This window comes from Gambusia affinis, linkage group LG14 (assembly GCF_019740435.1).
Source record: "Gambusia affinis linkage group LG14, SWU_Gaff_1.0, whole genome shotgun sequence".
Taxonomy (NCBI): domain Eukaryota; kingdom Metazoa; phylum Chordata; class Actinopteri; order Cyprinodontiformes; family Poeciliidae; genus Gambusia; species Gambusia affinis.
In genome coordinates this window covers 9436552-9458788 of record NC_057881.1, presented here as the reverse complement: position 1 = coordinate 9458788, position 22237 = coordinate 9436552, and the positions used below count along the sequence as shown (strand labels likewise).

At 38.5% G+C, this 22237-nt stretch overlaps 3 protein-coding genes and 1 non-coding gene across 6 annotated transcripts in view; all 4 read right to left on the bottom strand.

Annotated features, from left to right (window-relative positions):
• Positions 1 to 219: 219 nt before the first annotated feature.
• On the bottom strand, positions 220 to 2313 carry rps27.1 (ribosomal protein S27). The gene is made up of 4 exons (XM_044138878.1): positions 2200 to 2313; positions 1491 to 1599; positions 1282 to 1392; positions 220 to 467 (listed from the first exon to the last, which is right to left on the bottom strand). Exons 1-4 carry the CDS (start codon positions 2203 to 2205, stop codon positions 439 to 441), a joined length of 255 nt encoding a protein of 84 aa, XP_043994813.1. The 5' UTR covers positions 2206 to 2313; the 3' UTR covers positions 220 to 438.
• LOC122844290 lies at positions 629 to 758 on the bottom strand. The gene has a single exon (XR_006372852.1). It is a non-coding gene; the product is annotated as a small nucleolar RNA SNORA35 (small nucleolar RNA).
• Positions 2314 to 3136: 823 nt separating the features above from the next.
• Positions 3137 to 9815, bottom strand: lrrc71 (leucine rich repeat containing 71). Its single transcript, XM_044138030.1, has 17 exons — positions 9638 to 9815; positions 9344 to 9391; positions 9149 to 9277; positions 8742 to 8849; positions 7564 to 7639; positions 7406 to 7477; positions 7185 to 7253; positions 6938 to 7097; positions 6770 to 6853; positions 6558 to 6629; positions 5401 to 5502; positions 5258 to 5309; positions 5103 to 5176; positions 4995 to 5021; positions 4802 to 4910; positions 4452 to 4546; positions 3137 to 3301 (listed from the first exon to the last, which is right to left on the bottom strand). The coding sequence occupies exons 1-17, from the start codon at positions 9702 to 9704 to the stop codon at positions 3182 to 3184; spliced, it is 1464 nt and encodes a 487-aa protein (XP_043993965.1). The 5' UTR covers positions 9705 to 9815; the 3' UTR covers positions 3137 to 3181.
• Positions 9816 to 10731: 916 nt separating this feature from the next.
• Positions 10732 to 22237, bottom strand: part of ash1l (ash1 (absent, small, or homeotic)-like (Drosophila)) — a 35811-nt gene continuing 24305 nt past the window's right edge. For 2 of the 3 annotated variants that reach the window (XM_044137956.1, XM_044137957.1), the window contains 15 exons: positions 21830 to 21938; positions 21264 to 21413; positions 20893 to 20960; positions 20380 to 20546; positions 20101 to 20253; positions 19595 to 19649; positions 19183 to 19315; positions 17636 to 17905; positions 17333 to 17419; positions 17141 to 17231; positions 15560 to 15698; positions 15301 to 15473; positions 14976 to 15142; positions 13704 to 14187; positions 10732 to 13146 (listed from right to left, as the gene is read on the bottom strand). In XM_044137956.1, coding sequence (XP_043993891.1) covers positions 13055 to 13146; positions 13704 to 14187; positions 14976 to 15142; positions 15301 to 15473; positions 15560 to 15698; positions 17141 to 17231; positions 17333 to 17419; positions 17636 to 17905; positions 19183 to 19315; positions 19595 to 19649; positions 20101 to 20253; positions 20380 to 20546; positions 20893 to 20960; positions 21264 to 21413; positions 21830 to 21938 — 2338 coding nt within the window. In that variant the 3' untranslated portion in view covers positions 10732 to 13054. The remainder of the gene's footprint in view (positions 13147 to 13703; positions 14188 to 14975; positions 15143 to 15300; positions 15474 to 15559; positions 15699 to 17140; positions 17232 to 17332; positions 17420 to 17635; positions 17906 to 19182; positions 19316 to 19594; positions 19650 to 20100; positions 20254 to 20379; positions 20547 to 20892; positions 20961 to 21263; positions 21414 to 21829; positions 21939 to 22237) is intronic. The other variant, XM_044137958.1, reaches the window with a different exon arrangement.

Below are 22237 nucleotides of genomic sequence, written 5' to 3'. Positions count from 1 at the left end.
TCAATTAAACTTTTAAGGCAACTTTGTTAAAATGTCATTAATTACCAAATGACAGCAACTGTCAAACATTCATGTTCATTACAGCATCATGTCTGTCTTATGTACATCCCTCTCAAGTGTTACAGAAATTAACTTTACCAAATAGAGAGCTTTATTTTACAGGATATGAATCAATAAAGTAAGTAGAACTGCAGTAAGAACCACACAGGGATTCCTTGCTTTAGCCAAAACAACATTTTATTAAGAGAGACGGGGTTGGAGGGTGGAGTTACAGCAACAACCAACTGGTCAACATAAACAGTGGAAATGCATCCCATGTCTTCTTCTTCTTCTTGTTTCAAGTCGGGACCACAGGTTCCGCCATTGCAGTCGCCCCGGAGGCAGGAGACGCTAATATCAACCGGTCCATCCCCTCCTCTCCAGCTTCAGGGAGAACAGTTAGTGCTGCTTCCTCCTGAATGAGCACCCTGCCGGAGGAAACGACATGTTAGCCCATCGCTGACAAAAGAGAAGCCTCACCGAGCAGAAATACTGCCCACTCGGCACGGCTATTGTGTGGCGTAGAGCTGCTGATCAGGATCTGTCCTGGTTTTACTGGAATATTTCAAAGTCTACAAAGTTACACTTGGTTTGTCCTCAGCCTTCGAAAGGGGGTAGCCATGGTTGGAGCTCAACCCTTCTGCAAACTGAGGTTAATGTGGCACTGGAATGAGATTGGAAAACCACGATGGAGGAAGTCCAGTCACTTAGCAGTGCGGGAAAACTGTGGCAAATAATCCTTGGCAAACTCTTCATAGTAATTGAAATTTCCACAAAAATGTAAAAAATAATTTACTATAATGTTCCTGAGAACTCAATCTTTGTTATTTTAAAATATGGGGGCTGTGCAAGCAGATGGAAAACCAGAGGTCTACATAAGATGTCAATGCACTGAACAGTTATTTACTGAGTATTTACACAGGACTGGCACCATTTCTAACTTATGGACCTCTAGGTACTTAAATCAGCTGCTTCAGAATCTAAACCACTAAAGAGTTTGAAAACTTTACTAAATGTGCATTCTTCAAAGCACAGCCTGTGATCTTCGGTATCGTTTCTAAATCTAAACCTCCCCAGCAATTTCAAAGCTTTGTTTGCTGGTATCTAGTTTAAGAACTCAACTGCAACATAAATATTTCAATGCCAGCTCCAATCCTGCCCCTTTTAATTGCCGTAAAAACAGGAAGTAGTTTTAAATTTGCCTACCGCATTTTTAACTGGTGTTTGTGTGCAGATACTGACCCTCTGTGAGACGTGCTTTGCCTCCAGTTGGCTGGCACAGGACTGTTGAACAGCCCACACACAGCACGACTGTCTGAGCATGGCTGAACACCGTCGTGATCTTGTAGCATCCTGAAGAAAAAAAAACAACAAAAAAAACTTGAGTTTTATAAACCTCATCTTAATTGATTTACTTGTATCTACAAATGGACATGCAGAAACGCACATACCTGGACATTTGACATCCATAAAGTAAGAGTTGGGACTCTGGACGAGACGCTTCTTCTTGTGCCTCCTCTTCTCCTCCTCAGGGGATGGGTGCAACAAGTCTTTTGCGAGCTAAATTACAAAGGAGGAAATAAAATAGTCGTCACTAAATCATCAGCAACATAAAACGAGACAACTTAAAAGCAGGGACTCAAATCAAAAATAGCTTTTGTAAAAATGTAAGTTATGAGTGACGCAGTGCATATTGACTGAATTATTTGGCCAAAAATGAGGCCGACATATCTGGTTCAGCTTTAGCATCGATGCGTTGGCCCGCTCGGGCCCACATCTTGGCCTACCTTCCCTACATTAGATAACACTCTGCGTAGTTATTACAAATCAATATTTACATAACCACAAACGGGCGTTTAGGTAACTATAAACCTTATCATCGAGGTTAAACTACGACAATTATCATCCGGTGTCTGTATTCAGCTTCTCCGATAAACTGGCTCCATGTTTGCGGTGTGCGCGCAGCCATCTTGTCTTACAACGCGCTCGAGATGGGTCTGAAAAATGATTAAAAACCAGCATCTTCGACCGGAATAAACCGACTCCAAGTGACACGAATCGAAGCAGTAATTTCTTCTGAAACTGTTCAGCCCTGTACTACGTCTCTAATAATCGATTTGAAGCATAAATGACGGATTTCATCTGCCTCTTGATACTCACTGGCATGTTGGCGAGTAAATAGCCGCTGCCGAAAAGGAGGAATCACCGGAAGCGAGAGGTTCATATTGGTGGTTCGCCTGAGTACAGCCCGGACGTGACGACATTATAGCGACATGGAGGCCATATTGGTAAGGTCAAAAACATCTTTTAACGGCTATTAAATTTTTGTTTACTGAATATTTTGTAAGTAGAATCACGATTCAGAATAAGTTTTTAGTAGTTATTTAAACGTACTATTCGTTGAATCTAGATATGCAGGTTTTTTATTGGTTAAAACAAGGATAACAATAAGAGAAGAAAAATAAATAATTTGTGTTGCGTTTTTATTCTTTCCTTTAGATCTCCAGTTACAAGTCCAGTTCATGCAAAAACAATGAAAAATACATTGTTTTTTCTTATTTATAAAATAACAGTTACATTTTATTTATAATAGTACTTGAATGTTTACTCAAATATTAAAATTTATTTCAAATTGGATAGAAAATGTGTAAATACTTTGTTTTGCAAAATTTTCTCAATTAGATTTACATCTGGACTTTGACTGAGCAGTCTGAATGAATGAGTAGACTTTTATCAAAGAATTGTAATGTAATTTATGCAGTATTTGTACTTGTATTTGAGTTGTGAAAAACTCTGTTACTCAAGCTATTGTTAAGATAAAATTAAAATGTGATTGGGTGTGATTGTCATTTTTGTCTGATCATTTTCTAATTGATTTCTGTACTAATATTATCCCAGAGAATTTGTGTTTTTTTCACCGGACTGCAAGGAGAATTTCACTACATACCATGATAAAGTGACACTACTACTGATGTTCTATTCTACTGATTTTGAATTGTTCTAAATAATTCAAAGTTACTGCTCAAAGACCTTTCCCAGAATAAAATGCTTAATCTTTCTTCCTCATCTTTTGCATTGTAAAAAAAACACTCAGAGAAAAGTAGTACTGTAACATTTATTTCTTTGTCAGATTTGTTGAGCACTACGTTTCCTTTGGCTCCTCTTCTGTTGGTCCAGAGTTCTGTTCGACCAGAGGATCGGCCAGGGCCTTCATTTCTTTTATCTTTATGTAACACTCAGCGTCTGCAGGGAAGAGGTTTCTCTGTGCATGAGAGAAAGACATCAAAATCAAAACAAATACATATTCATTAGGTGTCAGTTGGGAATGTTGGTTGGTAAAATAAACATAAGTTGTCAGAATTATGTAGGACGCTGCAGCAGAAAAATGTGAAACAACACTACACCACATCTAAACATATATTATATTAATTCAGAGGGATATAGAGAAATTAAAATGGATGTGGTACCAAGAGCAGGAAGACTTTTAGACATAAATATAAATTACATTAAAGAAGTTAAGTGACAAAACATTACTAGTTAATTCATTTAAAAAATGTAAATACCTCAAACTAAAATCTAAAATATTAAGGTAATTAATTAAACTAAATTGCTTGGTTTTCCGGTACATGTTACCTGATGGAGTTAAACATATACTTTAGTAAATAATGTCCTAAAATTGCAAATGAAGGTGGAACAAATTATTCAGTAATTTTACTGAGAAACACTAAAAAACAGGACATAAAGAGTGGATGTTGGACCTCAGTCATTTTGTCTTCTCACCACTTTGTACCTCAATTTTACAACCACAGGATGCAAACTATTTTTGAAAAAGTTTATTTAACTATTGTGCTTTGATGAAATATTCACATATCATAAAAATAATTCAAATACAGTTCGATTTACTTGTATGCCATGTAATATTATTCCAACTGACTGGAAGAGCAGAGATAAACAAAAAATAATTTTGCGTACAACTGAAAAAACTGGGCAGAAAAAAAACAATCACCCACATTGAAAATAACCAATTTAAAGAAAGTTTTTATTTTCTTTAACACTGTTTTGTAAAATAAAAAAATGTAGCAGTTGTCAGAACTGTTACCTTGCAGCAATAAGTGTCTGTGCATGTTCTCGCAGTGCACAGCTGTTTCACCAGGTACCAACTTCCTCCCACAGTCCAAATATAGCCATGTTAGGTTCAATGTGTGTGTGTGTGTTTATGGTTGTATGTCCCCAAGTTGACCAGCTTAAGAGTGTGTTCTGCCTCTTCTCCAAAGACTGCTGCAGATGGGCAGCAGTCTTTGGAGAAATGTTTGGAAATGTTAAATTTCCCACTAGGCTGTGTTTAGTTGCTCTATTGAGATTTATGCACAGGCAAACACAGAGTCAGCCCCTCAAATAGATGTAAAACAAACCTGCAGAACGAGACGCTGCAAGTTTCCTCCCATATCCTCCTGCCTTTCCAGAGATGCCAGGAACAGAGGCAGAGACTTCTCTGTAATTTTGTTCCCTACATAAACAAATATAAATTTGCAAGGCATCAGAAATCCTTAGAAAAATAGAGGCTCAAAACTTCCTTCAGTGAATACATTACTATATATAAAAATCTAATTTTGCAAATACCGAATCATAAAATACATACTAAACACAGAGTAGGAGCTTAAATTTTTTTTTACATAAATAGACATTCAGATAATCAGAGTAAAACTGCCCTGTCTGCAAATATTAATAAATATGTTGGGATGTGAACATTTTTGTATCTGACCTGCTAGATTGAGCGAGGTGAGCGTTGTGTTTCCAGGCATGTAGAGCACGCCGTCCCTGCGATGCACAGACTGCACCAGCAGGGGGTTTCCTGTATCCAGAGCTTCTCCCTGATTTTGATGACAAAGACGGCAAATTCCACTCAGGTCCATTAGCTAAAGTGTTGCTATATCGAGATATTGCAACAGCCAAACCTCAATGAGGGCACAACTTGATTTATCCTGCAAGGAAAAAGAAACAACGATGTAGGAGAATAATAAATTGTCAAATTATGTTTAGATGCGGTTAAGTGTTTCAAGCACCTCTAGAGGAGACGACATCTTTTCTTTGCCTCCAGACTTCACATTTCTGCTTTGAGGTCTTTTTCCGTCCAGACCTGAGGAAAATTTGAAAAGACAGCTATGAGAAACCAAACAGTGCAGCTGAGGAACTGGTGAAACGTATCAGTGATGATTACCCTTCTTGACTTTGGTATCGACTGTTTTTTCCTCTTTTTTTGCAGCTTTATTCTGATTTATATATTGGCAAAGGATTAGATTATTTAAAATTATGGTGCCTCCGTGAACAATTGCTTTCAGTCTTATACTATTTATATATTACCTTTTTTTTGTTTGAGCTCTTGGTCTCCCCTTTGCTTGAAGCGCTGTGTATGGCAGAAAGATGGCTGCCAGATGTTTGCTCCAGATCTGCCCTGAGAGAAGACTGCAAGAAATGCAGAAAGCAGAGAATCAGCACATCAGAAGGCCTCAGAGGTTGGTTAGAGAACATTAGAGAGCAAACGGCATCATGTAAGCCAAAGGAGCCTAGCGGAAAGGTCAGAGGTGAAGATATGGTGAAGATTAAAGCGAGGCTAGGTGTTGAGATACGATAAATCGATTGCAGCTTTCACAGTTCACTGCTTTGGTGTAATATTAGTTAAGCTGTTATATTTCAAGTGCAAGGAAGAGTCATATTCAGGAAACTACAATCTGCATTCAGATGAGGCTTGTTTGAAGATTAAAAGTAACTTTTTCAAAATAACTACATCTTAGTAGGCGTTATAAATACTTTCTATAAAGGTCATATTTCTGTATTTAACTGTTTTTTTAATTGGTCTGATATATTAATCTAATCCTAAATGCAGTACTTTAAATAAATTAATTATAATTAACTGAAAACATCATTCTTTGTGGAATTAATAGAGCGCTTTTCAATTATTGAGTTGAGTTAATGAAATACATGATTTGATAATAGCATTGACTGTCCAGTCAAAGTAAATCAGTAAAAATCTGTGACTTACATGAAAATTGATGTTTAAAGATGCTGCATGTGCAGCCAGGCAAAACGGAAGGAGTAAATATTTCATTTTTCGATGTGCAAAACTGGTGAAAGCTTCAAAATATCTGCAGCTGTAATTGCAGAAAATGTGGCTCAACAAAGTACTGATTAAAGGGGGTGAATAAAAATGCACAACACACTTTTCTGATGTTTTTCTGTTACTCTATCATAAAATGAAAATAAATTAAACTTTGCAGTTGTGATGAAACTTGAGTTATTTATAGAGGAACAATGTGTGTACTTCAATCGTGAGAAGCCTAAATATTGTAGAAATACAAATGTTTACAACTTTTTAAACAGTACTTCATATCATAATTAATTCAGATGTTTAAAACTCTTCCAATTTTTCAATAAACAGAGAAATAAAAGATTTGATTAGGCTGCTTAAGGTCTTACAAAATGTAGTCGTGTGTGTTAATGTAGCTGTCAAAACCTCCAACCTGTATTTTGTGCAGCATCATCCTTCTTCTTTCCACAATCTCCTCATGTTGTAGAGTTAACTCCCCGAGTGTCTAAAAATGGAAATGCTTAGCGCTGGAGGTTTATTAAATCGTGTAATATCTAATCCAGTAAGCCGAATATGATTAAGAACATCTTAACTGCGAGTTAAATGCATTATCTGGCATTTAAAGTCTTTAAGGTAAACAGATACCATAGCCAGATGGGCAGCTCCTGCGTCTCCAATGTTATTGTTGGCCAGCGATAGAATGACTAAAGTATTATTCAGCCTCAGGCCCTGGAAGGGAAAACAAGGTGGAAAACACATCAGCAGCTCTGATGGAAACATCCAGAGAGAACGTGGATCAGCTCTAGATTATACCTTCGCAATATGCATGGCACCTGCATCCCCGATATTGTTGAATGCCAGGTTGAGTGACAGGAGGTTCTTGTTAGCAGATTTACTGGTCGAGAGAGCCAAACCTATCAGACGAGCCCCCTCTTCTCCGATCCGATTATTCCGCAGTGACAAGTGGCTGATGCTTGACCAAAGAGACGTGACGTGAATTTGGACGTATTTATGCAAAAGCTCAGGTTGTCACTGGTTGAATCTTGTGTGTGTGACTCACTTGCTGTCTTCAGAGAGCAGGACGTGGAAGCTATGCTGTAGAAGCGGATTACCCTCCAGTGTCACAGCTCTACCACAAGGCAGAGTTAACAAGCTGGATCAGTAATCCTGCATATTTCAGAGCAAATTCACTTGCAAATCCACAACTATTTCTGACTTGTCTCCTGGAAGCTGCAAATTAAAACAATGTTGCACAGTTTCGGTGTCACTGACTGTTCTCACCTAAGGTTGGAGCCCAGAGACGTGTTTGCGAGGGAGATTACCATTGGATCTGACAGAGCGGCCTGCCAAAAGCTGCAGCACAGTGGACAACGTTACGCTACCAAACAACAAGCAGACAGCAGGGGCTTGGCTCCTCTCTGTACTTGCTCATTACTCACTGAAGACACTGTAGGGTGGTCATGGCTGGGAGCATCTTCAGTACTGCTTTGAAGATCTTATAGTTGACCTTCCATCCTGCACATCCAGGATGAATTGGACAATAGTTACTGCAGTCTGCAAAACCCACACTGCAAAAATTTTCTCATTACTCTTAAAATAACGCAAAACTAACTCAAAAGTAATTTCTCTGCATGTTTGAAGTTAAGAATTCTTGAATATTGGTGAAACGTACTAGTTCTGCTGGCAGATTATTTCCCCTTTAACAAGAAGTTTTCTTCATGTTCGAATGGAAAATGGACAGTCTATCCAAGCAGACATTCCAACAAAAGGTGATTTTTCAACAAATTGACTGGGGTTCAAATGTTTTATTTGTAACAAAAAAAATCTTCCACTTTTTTTAAAATCACACAAATTTTAGTTGGTATCTCAATGTTCTACAATAAACACTGAGACTGACTTTGATGAAATTGATAAAAGGTGAAACAGCTTAAAGAGTATGAAAAACATCTTCATCCTTTTCGTTTTAGCCAGTGGATCTTTCTACTTACAAAAGGAGCCTCAGGATATATGGCTTTGTTGTCTTTGTTTTATGACTTTTATGAACAAAAGAAATCACTTCGGTTATGCTTTTAACAGTATTATACATTAGGAGTAACCTAATGTATAATACTGCATACTATGTTATTAATTCAATAACATAATAAAAGTATGTCTAGTCATTTTAGCTTAAATACGTTTTGCTAATACTACAAATAAGTGAGTTGCAAACAACTTAGAAACTCTGCACAGAGATGCTTTATGATTACATTGAGGACCGGTGGCATAAAGTTATTTGTATGTCACTTATAGTTTACTGCAAGACAATGTGGTTATATGAGTGTAAGATATGATATATACCTTGAGAGGTCACTCATAGTTATCTTGGTTTTATAGAATCTATCATATACCATAAGAGTTGGTCACTTAGAGCCGCAGTGAATGGAAATAGGGTTTATTATCAAAGCTTCAGCAAATTATATAAACTTAAATTAAATTAGAAGTCTATTTAAGCGTTTTTGTCTCCATAATTAATCAGAATACTTAACAAATAAAAGAAGTAAACTCACGCAATTAGTAAGGGCATGAGTACTTAAACTAGGTTTATGATCCTGAGGTCCTTTGAATGTTTAATTCTTACCAGAAATCTTCATCTTCCTAGTACAATGGGGGTCATCATTTTCCAGCTCAATGCATAAACATGGAGTACCCCTCAAAGGTGAGGCAGCTATCTTTGAATCTTCATCTTCTGTAGATAAAATTGTTCATCATCAGAAAACAGCAGCTTAAAAATGACATTTCACTACATACGCACACATCCTGCACAATTAGTGTTGTTAGGATATCTACATTTTGAATTTAGTTTTTATTGGGCTTACATGGTATAGATCAACGCCAAGTAGAGCTTGATAATAAAGGGAAAGGAAACTGGTGGTTTTAAATAAAAGTTCCCAATAAAACGCACTGGCAAAATGTGGAAACGTCTGAAGATTAATAACACTTTGGTGTTTTTCTGTCCAGAACAGAAGCAGCTCAGTACTTTCTTACCTTTAAAGGTGACTTCAGACTCAACAGCCGATGGGATTTGACGTATGACTGGTGGGACTTCCTTCATATTTAGAAGAGAACAAAGCATAGGGAAGTCAACCTCCACATTTCCTGTGCAGTGATAATCATCTGTAGGATGGGGTAATTATTAGTCAGTGACTGAACAACCTTCAAAATGATAACGTCATGGCTTACCAAAGGTCTGCACTGGTAATGGCTCAGGAGGTTGCTGACTTTTTGTATCTGTGGAACAACAGAAGGATTTTTGGTCTAGTTTGCAAAAAAAGTAATATATTTGCACGACTAAAGAGTTAGAGCTGTAAATTACTACCGCAACACGTGATGAAGATAAATAGGTCTTTTTTTTTTATTTAATTTTTTTTTTTTTTTTACAAAGCATACAGATTATTTAAACTAAGAAACTGTTTTAATAGCATAATGTTAGCTTGTCGAATAATGACTAAATCACTCAGACATTATTTAGCCAACCTGTGACTTTCGGCAATTCCTCGACTTCTTGGACTACTCTATCCTTCGGCTGTTTTTTTCTGGACATTATTGACTTGTTGAACTGACCCGAAATATCTGTGTAAAACCGTTAAATTGATCTAAAAACCGAGTTATACCTGGGAGTCGTCTCGTTACCGGGGCAACCAGGCTCGGAGTCCAAGCTCCCAGGTCCTATCGCGAGACTTACATTTGCTGAATTTGCGATTTTTACCTTCATGTTAATTTTTCTCTTAAATTACTTGCGATTTTTAACAAAATGACAATTAGCTTCGTGTTGTTTAAGGTTATGTTATTTTAATGGTATTGTAATAAATAACTATAATATTTAAATTTCACTAAACTACATAGAAATGTTACAGTAGTTAATTTATATTTTAATATTTGTTCTACAGTATATCACAAAATAAATGTAGCATTTTACAAAATGAATTTGCTTTTAACAGTTTTAATGAACTATTTTACAAACATCCATCCATTTTCTGTTCACCCTTGTCCCTAATGGGGTCGGGAGGGTTGCTGGTGTCTATCTCCAGCTAAGTTCGGGGCGAGAGGCGGGGTTCACCCTGAACAGGTCGCCAGTCTGCTTCCGCGACACGTTGGACCGGGTCCTGCAAACAACAGAACATGTCCTCACTTTCTAAAAATACCCCGGGACGCCCGGGACAGGACATGAAATACGGACATGTCCCGGGAAATACGGACGTTTGGTCACCCTATTTAAAACCTTATTAATGTACTGAATTGTGACTTCAACACTTAATTTGAGCTGTTGCATTTTGTATACCAGGACATGTTGAGAGAGGACAAGGAGCCAATTAATAAATATATTTTTTCCAGGGTTCCTATGCATTTATCCTGTAACAATCGTTCTCAGTCCTTTACTGACCCTTTTTAAATCGTAAATACAAAACGTCCTCCTTAATTCAAGGCAGATATTTTACAGTTGTCGAGGTTTAAATATTCCGCAGATCACTTATATTCCCATATCATAGCAATTCAAATGGTTTTTCCAGTCTGCAAATAGTCATTCTTGTTTCACCTTTTTCTTTTTGAAAACCACATCAGACACCATATGTATTCACAATAATGTAGTGCTTTTTATTAAAAAACAAAAACAAAAAAAAACAAATATAAAACAAAAAAGTAAAAACCAACAGCATTTTTTTTCATGACTTAAGAATCGTAATTACAAACTTTGAACGAGTGGAAGAAGTTTTTTCTCTTTTTTTTGTTGTTGTTTTGACAAACTGTACACATCACAAAATGTCCGTCAGTCTGCCATTTACAATGCTTGCATCTTATTTTGTGATTGTCTAAAAATAACTAAACGGATCACACAAAACACACAAATACAAGTACAAGCATCATACAATGACCGCTATCACAAAACGGAACCGTTTTCCTATTTGAAAGAAAAACAAAAAATATATTTATATATATTTATATATATTTATAATAGCATGATATCGTTTCTGACAGCTTTACTTTTTGTTTTCCTGTCAGCGTTTAAAAATATCTTAACATTTTTATGTTGGTTTGTTTTTTTAGTGTTCAACACTTTGCAGCAAAAAAACAAGGAGAAGATTCCTCCTTAAAAAAGTTATATTATTAACAAAATTCAGTGACGAAAGGTGTCGTTGCAGAGTCACTGTCACATCCCAACGCCTTCTGACATTCTTGCTCATGCACTTTACAGGTGGACTTAATTTATAGGCAAAAAAACAAAAACAAAAAAAAATAACTCAGCTTAAATTTCATGTCATCAGGACTGTTATGGTGAGAATTTCTGGACATTACAAAAAACATGATCCTCAGAGCTTAAGTGTCTTCATTATAGTAATACATACTGAAGAAATAATAATAATAATATAATAACAATAATAATAATACATTTAGGGCTGAGTCCTGTACAGTACATTAATAAACAAAATCCATTTTCAAGATATTGCTTTTGGAGACACTTCTTAATGTAAAGAGTGTATATTTATACAACTTGGCACTGTACAGCTTCCTGTTCTCTTCCTCCTTCCTGTTCTCATCATTTCGTTCAGCTTGCCGCACCGGGACATTGCCGGGAAAAAGGAAATCACATCAAATACGTTGTCTTTTTTTTTTTTTTTTTTTACAAACATTCTCCATGGCAATCAGTCCAAAGACAAAAAAAAGCAGCAAGTCATTCCTTGCTCCAAATATACAGTATCCACTGCCCCGCCCATCTCACAGAATATAAGAAAATATGACCATCACGATACATTTCATGTTAAGTATTGTTTTCTTAAAACTGTTAATTGCCATCGAGCCCTTAATTATTATTTTTTTCCACGTTTTCTTTTTGAAAAGGTATATTTTCACAAAATCTGGCAGACACACACACACACACACACAAGGCAGTGGGAGACGGTGGCGGCTGCGTAAGGCGTTAGTTAAAGCCGGCGCCCTCCCTCCTCCCATCGCTGCCCGATTTAAGCTGGTGAATCGTTTTGCTTCTTAAAAAACAAAAGGAACAGGGGACGCGGCGAAGCTGACTGCCTCACGGCTGAGTTAAAAATAATAACAAGACACTTTGACATAAGCGCAAACTCAATTCCAAAGCCACGCCACAGGTCTCTTCTGCTCCTAAATGAGCTACTTTGCCGAAAAAATTAAAACAGGAAAAAAAAAGAAAAAGAAATCTATGTTTTTAAACTTGCTTTTGTCAGGCTGCAGACAATACTGTGAGAGTGCTAGTGTATTTTCATGGCGGATACATTACACAGAGCTTCACACTATCCAAGGTACCAAAAGTGCAGTTTTCCACCCTTGTTCTCTCTTTCTAAAGCGCAGCATCAGAGCACACCGCTCTGCTTTACATTTTCTCCTATAAGCCAGTTTCCTCTCTCATCTTTTACATTTTCATCATTGCAGCGAGATCTAACGACGAAGAACAATAATTCAGGATTCGCGAGGAAATGAATGAAAAAACGCCTCCGGTCCCTCTGTCCATCCCCGGTCAGTACCAACCGTTTTGTTTTCCAATGCCGGCAAGCAATATTCATCAACCCATGATTTCTAATGTTCGATGCATGTAAGTGCATGGGTTGTTTTTCCTATGTTCAATAAAATAATTAAAAAAAGTTTTGCATGATATACTTAAATAAGAAGACCGGGCCGGTTCTCCACTTTAAGGTGGAACTTCCTTCAAGTCAGAACTTCTGCACCTCTTCCAGCGTCTCAGAGCTGAGGTCACTGTCTTGGAAGAGGTCAATTCTGAAGATGCAATGCCGCTGGATGCTTTGTGATCCATAAAGGTAGGATAGGCAACGATGCTCAATTTCCCTTCTTTGCCGTCTCTTCGCTGCCTGGCTTCTTTTCACAGCAGCGAAAGGTAGCGTGTGTTCAACGGGCACGTCAAAATTGTTACTTTCTGACGACAAAATCTGCAAATCCAAGCGTCCTTCGCCGTAACCGCCGTCCTGCTCCTTCCTCGAGGAGATAGGTGACATCAATAGCTGGAGGGGAGGAGAAGGGAGAAAATTTAGGAGCTTTTAAGAAAAAAAATTTTAAATTAAAGAAGAGCTCATATTCTGTTGTGATTGGGGAAGTAATTGATGTACCTATGATTTACATCGTCCTTTAGTAACCAGACTTGGTTAAAATCAATTTTACAGTTAGTTATTGTCATAATTTAGCCTTTAGGCCTTTTTTACATAAGACTTCAACAATGCAACTGAAGACCACACTAAATTTGCTCAGTTTTACATAAAACAACCTGGCGACAAATTACGTCAACTTTTGAAACACAAACAAATAATCAGAGATATGGGCAATGTCCAAAGTGGCATGTTTGACAAGTAACATCACTCTGAACATACCATATCCACAGTGAAACAAGTGGATGTGGTACTTATTAAATTATCAACAAAAAGGAACTGAAAATGTTAGTTAAATTCTCTTAACGAATGGAAACCGTGAAGGAGAATCAAAAAGTGGATCTGAAGATGTGTAGAAGTAATTTCTCATCAGTGTGTGAATGCATGAGAAAGCAGCCATGTATCTGTTGACCTACCCCCCTGCTTTGCTCCCGGTCCCTCACCGTTCTTGCTGGGCGCTCTGTGCAGCAAGTCCAGTAGAATCTTGTTGAGCCGTTCCCTTTGAGCCTCCCTCCGGCTCAGCGCCGGGTGGTGGAGAGGCGAGGAGGCCGAAGACAAAGGGAGTTCGAGCATCTCCCCTATCCGATCTTCAGAACTCTCCCCGATCTCTTTCCGCACCCCGGTGTCCAGCCCTTCCTCCTCCTCCTCCTCGTCTTCCTCCTCGTCTCCTGGTCTCGCCCTTTCCTTTTGTCTCGGTTTGGCTGGAATGTGTTCAGGTTCCTCCGGCACCATGTCCACGTCGTCCTCTACCGACCGTCCGTCCTCTGCTCCGTGAGGGAAGTCGTCGGCGCGGTCGCAGGAGGAGCCGTCGTCCTCGCAGCCAGCCGCTTCTTTGGTTCGTTCGCTTTTCCAGGCAGACCGGCCTCCGTTCCTCTTATAGTTGTCAGGAACATAATGAGGCTGGACATCAAAACAATATTCACATAGATAAGTCTCTCTTTTCGATTTAGATGGATAAGAGATGAAAAACTAAATGTTCATACACTTTTCCAACAGCCAAACTCAAGGACTTTTCAAGCACTTTCAAGGTATTTTTCAAATCTAAATTATTCTGGCAATTCTAAATGACCTAAAACAAGAGAAGTTTAGTCTGATTTAACTTCAGACAGTGAAAAAAAAGTGTACCTAAAAATATCTGGATTCAAACGTAAACAAAGTTTTCCAAATTTAGGCTTTTCATCAAACGTTAGAGTGCACTTCATTACCAAAATGTGCAGTTTGAAAATGAAGCACTTTCAAGGACTTCACGCAAAAATCAAGCACTTACCAAAGCTTGAAAACACCAAATAGAAGTATTTTTCAAGGACTTCAAGCACTCGTACAAACCGCAACTAATAGACCGATTTAAATTTCCTGACAAAGGCGCTAAGTCCATACAATTACGTTTCAAATTACACCATCTTTGTAATAGGAACCTCCTGCTTATTATTTAAATTGCCTCTAGCTTTGCATCTTCCCTGGTTTTAACAAGCACACAGCAAAGAAACGTGTATCTCACTGTGGTTTCCCCTCAGGTTGCAATAAAAACAATGTGGTTTGCCTCATTTGTTTCTGGTTAGCCCAAACACTAAGCGAGGCGTACATAAATAATGTGCTGCAGGCCACATATATAATGAGAGTACTTTGTCACCGTTTTTAAAACAGAGTCAGATCCCAGAAAAAAACAGCAACAAACATCTGAGTCTCACTGAGAAGTCTCTTTTGGGCGTGAGCCGCTTGGGGAAGTGGTTGAAGGCGTACGGCTTGGTGCAGACGGGGTAGCGGTTCCGATGGATCTTGTAGAACAAGTGAGCCGATTTGTCCAGGCGATAATCGCAGATGTACACATCTTGCTCCTTCACGCCTTTTGGCCTGCCTGTGGGAGGAATGAGCTTTGTGTTAGTGTATAATTTCTACGATTAGGGGAAAATCTGACCCCAGTCCAATCCTGCTTCCTAATGACACGTTTAGAACTAGAAAAAACATGCACTTATCGTTGTGGTTTGGCCATCTAAATTTGTGTTTTCCCTTTACCTTTGCAGTAGGTGTAAAGATCGAGGACACAGCATGTCGCCACCACCGCCTCCAGGGGGATGATCTCGTACAGCGGCATGCGGAACAATTCGTTCTGGTAGAAACGCCGCGACGGGGAATGGTGCGTCTCATGGGGACGGAAGTAGTGATGACCAAAAGCAAAGCGCTCGCCCCTTCAGAGTTTGCGTGGATAAACAGAGCATTCTAATTAGTTTAATGTATTTCACAGAACATCGCTTCATTACGAATGTGAACTTACTTTTCGTTCTTCCACAGTTTCTCGATCCGGAAGATGTCGAGTTTCTCTCGGTTGATGTGGGACAGCAGACGGTAAGACTGACGGACGGGTTGGCCTTCAGGACTGCGCCGGCTGTCTCTCATCAGGTACACACAGTCACCTGCTCACAACAAACGCATCACATTACCAACAAAAGGCCTGGCACTGTCAGTTTTCATGCTCAAGTTCATTTTTTTGGTGAAATTGAAATTTTTTTTTTCCATGGTTCTTCATACTGCAAATTAAACACAACCACGATGAGATTTCTGTGTGGACGGTTTACTTCCCCAAAGCGACCCGAATGCACAGAAGAATGTTGACGTCACAGAGCAGTGCATTGTTTACAGAAGCTCTAATGGATGGAGACGTTTATGTCGTCACAGGATCATAACAATAAGAAAGAAGCCAATATTAAAAAAAGCACAACAAATAGCAATAACCTTTTGTGGGGTATTGACTACAATTTCTGTATGGAAGTCTGTTTGGATGAGTAGTCAGAACCAGCAGTGATGGGACTGCGATGTGATGCGCTTCACTTCTTTCATAATTTCATAATTATAAATCTCAGCCATTGTTAGCATCCAGATTTACAGTGTCTAGCTTTTCCTGATGCAGAATTATGACAAAATCTCACATCAATGACGTAAAAGCTGGACAAAATGCAAAATGACTATGACTATTCTATGGTCCAAATGCCAACCAAACACAACATGCAGGAACATTGGATTGATAAGAATTAGTAAAATGAGAGGGTTCATCTTTCAGGACGTGTCTGTTTGCTATATAATTTCCTTATGGTTAGGTAAATAAAAGTAGCATCTTTTCAAAATAGCACCCCCTTCCACCCTCTCTGTGTCCTGTTTTTGTTTTGTTATATTTTGTTGCTGTAAATGGAAATGATAAAGAGAAAGAATTGTGTAATTGATCACAGACTGGAACTGTGACCTTGAGGTGGAATCAAGCTTTTGAATGTTTCAAAAATACAGAAAAATAATAATAATAATAAGACCAGCATGGCAGCATGATCATTCAGACTGCAGATGCTTTAAAAATAATCGGATAAATATCTGAATAAGTTTCACATATGGAAGAGGCACAAATTGGATTTTTTGGGGGTGAAAAGATCGGAATCGGACCATTCCGATTGGTCCGATTCCGTGAAGAACCATGAAGAAGTTGGATAAGGACGCAAAAAGAAAAAAAGAGCAGACTTTGTTATATTTAATTAAGATGTGTGAATGTAGCCTAATTAAGGACACAGGTGAAATGTGCATCTCTGTTTGGAGACTTCTGTAGCCTCACTGAGGAATGGTGCATTCAAGGTGATGTTGGATATTAGAGTTCTACCACAATAAAACCGACTCTTGAAGCACTGAATTGGGGTCAAAAGTAAGTCTCATAAAAGCCAATTTTTTACATTTGCTGCTTCATGAAAGCTTGGGAAAACTTAACCCTGGTTTAAACTTCCAATACAACATGTGTAAAATGTTTTAAACATATGATTTACAGAGATGAGTCATAAACAAAATGAGCTATGGGTTGCTAGTTCTTCTGTTTCCATACCTTGGTGTAACAGCAGGTCATCTCTAAGGAGACATATGTAGTAGATGGAGCCTGCCTGAGCATAGCTGGGCTGGGGGATCATGGGAACCTCCTATTGTCACAACAACATATGCAGCATGAGAAGGAAGCAATAAAACCGGCACAAAAAATGAGATATCAAATAAATAAATCTGTAAAAAGAGAGAGACGTACCCTGTCTACAGGTCGAGGGTCACACTGCTCACACAGGTAGTGCTCCACTTCGGTCTCCAGACGCATGCAGTCACAATGCTGCCACACCTTTCATTACAAGACAAAAAAAACAAACAAAAAAAAACAGTCTGAAGCAACTTAGAGGCCAGCTGCTGCTGAATCACATTTGTTTCTGGTGTGACCAAGAATTATTTTTAATTCCCAAAATAAAAAAGCGTTATTCACAATAGAGAAAAATCGAGACTAAAACATCTCAACTTTCTCTTAATGGAGCATTTTTCCAGCTGCTTTTCATTAACTAACCATGCACTTTTCACATTGGATCATCACTCCTTCATCTTTGTACATCCCGCAGATGCAACGGATGACGTCGTCGTCCTTGTCGTGCGACCCCGACCCCCCTCCATGGTGGTGAACGTGGTCGCGCTCCAGCGAGTCCGAGCTGTCGGCCTCGCTGGCGGTCTCACCCACGATCTCGTCAATCTGGACGGCGGCTTCGTTCCGGGCGCTGTAGTAAGCTTTCCTCAGCCGGCACACGTCCCGGCCCACCGAGGACTTCCTGCCGTAATATTTCTGCAGAGGAAAAAAAAACAAAAAAAACCCGGTGCTTTCCATATTAATAAAAGGAAATGTAGCAATAAGAAACAACAAAAAAACGCATATGTATTGGCTCCAACAGCCAGTAAGGAAGAGGATTGGGGCCAGAGGAAAAGAAAAAAAAAATTAAGACTTTAATCTCAGACTTCTGATTTTTTATTCTCTGAATCGGAATTGTCTAAATTGTTTATCATCAGACAAATCTAGTCTTAAGACTCAAATCTACAAAATAAATTTGGGACAGGCTTCCATCAGTGTGGATAAAGCTCAGGCTAACTAATCTTTTATCAAAGGACTGTTACCAAACAGTTATGTGATTATTTTCAGATACTAACAACATAATTAACATACACCTAAGAATATTTAGTTATTTATTTGGATTTTGAGTTTGACACAGAATTTAAATCCTGAGAAAAAAAACCTGAATTTTAATAGATTGTTTTTGTTGATCTTAATTCTCTTCCATTAAGACCTTAGTAAAGGCTTTCATTTCTTTTGCTTCCAGATCCGTCATGAATGATCTGCAGGACTAAGATAAAACAAATCTATTCCAAATTATGTGAATTTTCACCTAAAAAGCCCAAAGTTTCCCTCAGCACAAAGTGTAAAGAAAATTCACTCCACAAACAAAAAAAAAAAACCCTCAATGAGAAGAGGTGATCCTAATTTATACACCCACTTCAAACTCCTCTGACTCAAAGACTAATCGACCTCAAGAGCTTTTAAGTGGCCCTTTTTTAAACAGTTCAGCTATAGAGAATGAAATCAAAGGGGTCCGCAGATTGGGCTTGAATATCAGAAAGCAAGAACTAAAAATCCAGGTCAAGCGCTGTGTGAATGAGAAAGGCAGGAAATAAAAGAAACTATTGGCTGACTACTAAAGGCTGGGTGGACCCGAACAATCATTTTAATTTCTAATCCAGCGAGATTGGATTGAATTAAGCTGTACTTTTAACTTTTTCAGGGCCTGATGAAGACTAAATGCCGTATCCTTCATTTCATAGCAAAATATTTCACTTGATGCTGAAACTGACTCCAGGTTTTCTCTGAGCTCTAATGCATCGATTCTGATTTTTTAAAATTAAGCCTTACACACTCATTTGTGCAAACTTGGTTTGAAGTCAAGAAAAATGGAACAAACACTTTACATATAATGAAAACTGTGCGGCCTAATGTGATTATTTTTGCCACAACAGCATTTTAGACTGAAGTGGAAAAAGCAGAGACTCGGTAATGGAGGCAAGCCAGCTTACCTCAGCGTTGCGAAACACTTTGAGCATATCTGTGTCGAACGCTTCCACCGTCTTATAATGGCCGGTGAGGATTTGCTTCTCGATGGTGCTCAGGTCCAGAGGGTCGGACACCTTCTCATAGTACTGGCTGTTCCTGTTGGCCCACAAACACAAAGGCATTAGTCTCCAGTTAAAAGTCCTCGCCTCTGATTACAACAAAACAAGCGTGTGAATCTGTGCTGGCACTCACTGAGCCGCTAGAGCAGCTTTAGTACAAGTGCTGTTTCTGTTTTGACACCAGCTGATAGCCATCAATACTGGACACACACGCTTTCACGGCTCAAATGCGTGGCGAAAGATAAAACTGTTACACTGTGTGGGTGCTGTACACAAACACAGAAGTAACAATGCTGATAGAAAGACAGAGTTTCACCTCTTCCTGGATGGCAGGTTCACCAGCGGAGCAGCAAGGATTTGTCCCGATGAGTCTGAAATGACAAGGAAATCATTTTATTAACTGCGTCATTTGGATTTTTCATAACTAAAATAATTCAAGACATTTATGGTGACAAATTTGATGATAAAAAAAAAAGAAGTTGTCTTTATTTTCCCAAACTCATTTCCGCCTCTAAAGGGAGTCCATTAACTCGTTTTCACTAAAATCTGGAATTGTTATTCTGCTCTTCATAAAAAAACCAAAAAAAAAACAAACCAAAGTCTTAAATTCCCCTCAATGTCAAAAAGAGAGTTAATAATAAGCTTCAAACTTTTGTATTGTGACAAACTCAAGTTTGAGGTCAACATCTCATACTTGAGTTAAGTTAGTGTTTTAACACTTTATTAGGTAGGTAATTTGGTACAATATGCCAATGGTCTGTATGTTATGAGTGTGAACTTGGTGAAAAAGCAAAATAAATTATGGCGTTTCCCTCCACTGACCTTTGTAGCTGGTGATCATGTCACAGATCTCTTTGAAGATGTGCGCCAGACGCGCGGTGCGTGTCACTTCTGTGTTTTCTTCAGCGGCAGCGAGTCTCCGAGTCCGAACCGACCGCGACGTCTGCAGAGCTGAGAACTGGGTCAGGAACACATCTGGAAAAAGAACAGATTCGTTAGAAACAGTTCAGGTTAGGCAGCAGGAAAATAAAATCAATACCAATCTTTAGTGTTTGTTTGGATTGTTACTTTCACTCCAGAACTGTCTGCCTGTTAACTAACCTGACTTGATGTTGCCATCGTCTCGGATAACTCCTCCCCAGCGAGCATACATCGAGATGCTGCTGGGATCCCGCTCTCGTTCTCCCTCTCTCTTCTGAAGCTCTTGTTTCTCTCTCATCTTCTCCCAGTTTCGGAGGAGAAACACGCTGTGCTTCAGCACAAAGTTTCTGACCATGGCAGGAGAGAAGAAGACAGAGTGGAAAAGTTGAGCTTTTATCTAATTGTAGGGACGACAGGCGTCATTGCTGCTGCAGTAACACATAACTGATAATGATTTTATCTAACTAATCCAGTATCAAATGATGCTTTTTAAAAACTCCTCTGTTTAATGAGGAAGTAGTAACAGCGAAAGTACTATCCATACTAAAATTCCCTCCAATGCAAGTGGAGATCATTTGTAAAATGCAGATTAAGATTTATATCTCTATTACAATAAAAGCTGAATACAAAAGTCTACTAACATAACGTATAGTAGTCACAGAATTTGAAACTAGACTTTAAGGAAACTCTTACCTCTCTCTGTTAGACATGGGCTTCATGAGATGTGGATAAAACTTGTTGCTGTCACTGGACTCTTCCTCCTGAAGTTAAAGAAAACCAAATTTAAGACCATATCTTAAACACAACCAATGAAGTAAGAAGAAAACACTTTTCAGGCATTCTGTGATACTTTCTACTAACATTGCAAGCTATACAGATCAGTTGTGAGCCATGAAGAGGAAATTTTGCATCTAGTAAGACATTTCTTAAAGTAGAAGTGTTCTAGATCACAGTTTCCCCCCCAAATCCTAACTTAGATGAAAACATGTCAACAGGTAGCACTGAAAATAAGCAATCCAAAGAAATTCTTAGATGAACTTTTCTTTAACAAAAGCATTACTCACTCTCTTTTTGAGTTGGTGTTTTGACTTCCTCTTCTCCTTGAGTCGGCCCAACCTCCGAGCGCCTCCGGTTTTTCCCGGGAGGCCGTTGATGCGCTGGCTCTTCCCTCCGATGATGCCTCGGCAGCTCTCCGAGCCGCACTTGCAGACTTGCTGCAGGGGAAAAAGGAGAAACAAAGTGAGAAGAAAATTATAATTAGTATTTAGTCCAGGTAAGTGGGTTCCACCAGCAGAAAAATATTTTGTTCAAAGCTAGAAAGGAAATTTGAAGACAAGCAAATGCACCTACTGACCAGACATAAGCAACTCGTTGTTATGTAATTCTTTTGTGCTTTTCTATTGGACGGGTAAACCAAGTTTAATCTCAGATCACGTAGATAAATAAACACTACTTAATTTATCTCACTTTTCTGAGTTAAACTTAATCTTGAATCTGTTTTGTATGTCCTGCTTCCCTTGTCGCTATTAATAATTTACAAACTCGTGGGAGGAGATGAGAATTACTGGCAAAAAAAAAAAGAAAGAATCACACGTGTGTAAAGAGGTGAAAAAGTTAGCCAATGTTTCACCTGTTCCTCAGTGTTGAAGGAATGAAAGTTGTAGTCGTAGGTGAGTTCAGTGCCGCTGTGGATGTCCTTCAGAGCAAAGAGACCGATTCTGTAAACCCCGTTCACTGACCTGCAAAACAAGACAAAGTGGTTTCTTACATTAATGCATAAAAACCTATAAAGTTGCCTTTTTTGAAACATTATAAAAAGGTATTTGAAAGATGCTGCATTATAAAACAAGCATGAATTTAAATATGATCTGTTTGGGTGTTAAGGTTGTGTATATTTGTATTTCAGCTTTAAAATTAGAGATGCTCCAATTTTCATATGACTAGCTCTGAGAAAGTTTCATTTTTTAATATTACTCAAATATATAAAAACTACAAATGTCCACCATTTTCAGTTTTTAAATACATTAACAACAGTTTG

Bases quoted from the DNA above. Each gene is read 5' to 3' on its own strand.
- rps27.1 (XM_044138878.1), bottom strand. The intron at 1,393-1,490 runs GTATGTGCGTTT...TTTTTTCTTCAG, and splicing joins TATGGATGTCAAATGTCCAG to GATGCTACAAGATCACGACG. The intron at 468-1,281 runs GTCAGTATCTGC...TTCCTCCGGCAG, and splicing joins CAAAGCACGTCTCACAGAGG to GGTGCTCATTCAGGAGGAAG.
- lrrc71 (XM_044138030.1), bottom strand. From the start codon at position 9,704: ATGTCCAGAAAAAAACAGCCGAAGGATAGAGTAGTCCAAGAAGTCGAG. The intron at 4,911-4,994 runs GTTTGGCTGTTG...CATCAAAATCAG, and splicing joins CAAGTTGTGCCCTCATTGAG to GGAGAAGCTCTGGATACAGG. The intron at 4,547-4,801 runs GTCAGATACAAA...TTGTTTATGTAG, and splicing joins CACCTCGCTCAATCTAGCAG to GGAACAAAATTACAGAGAAG.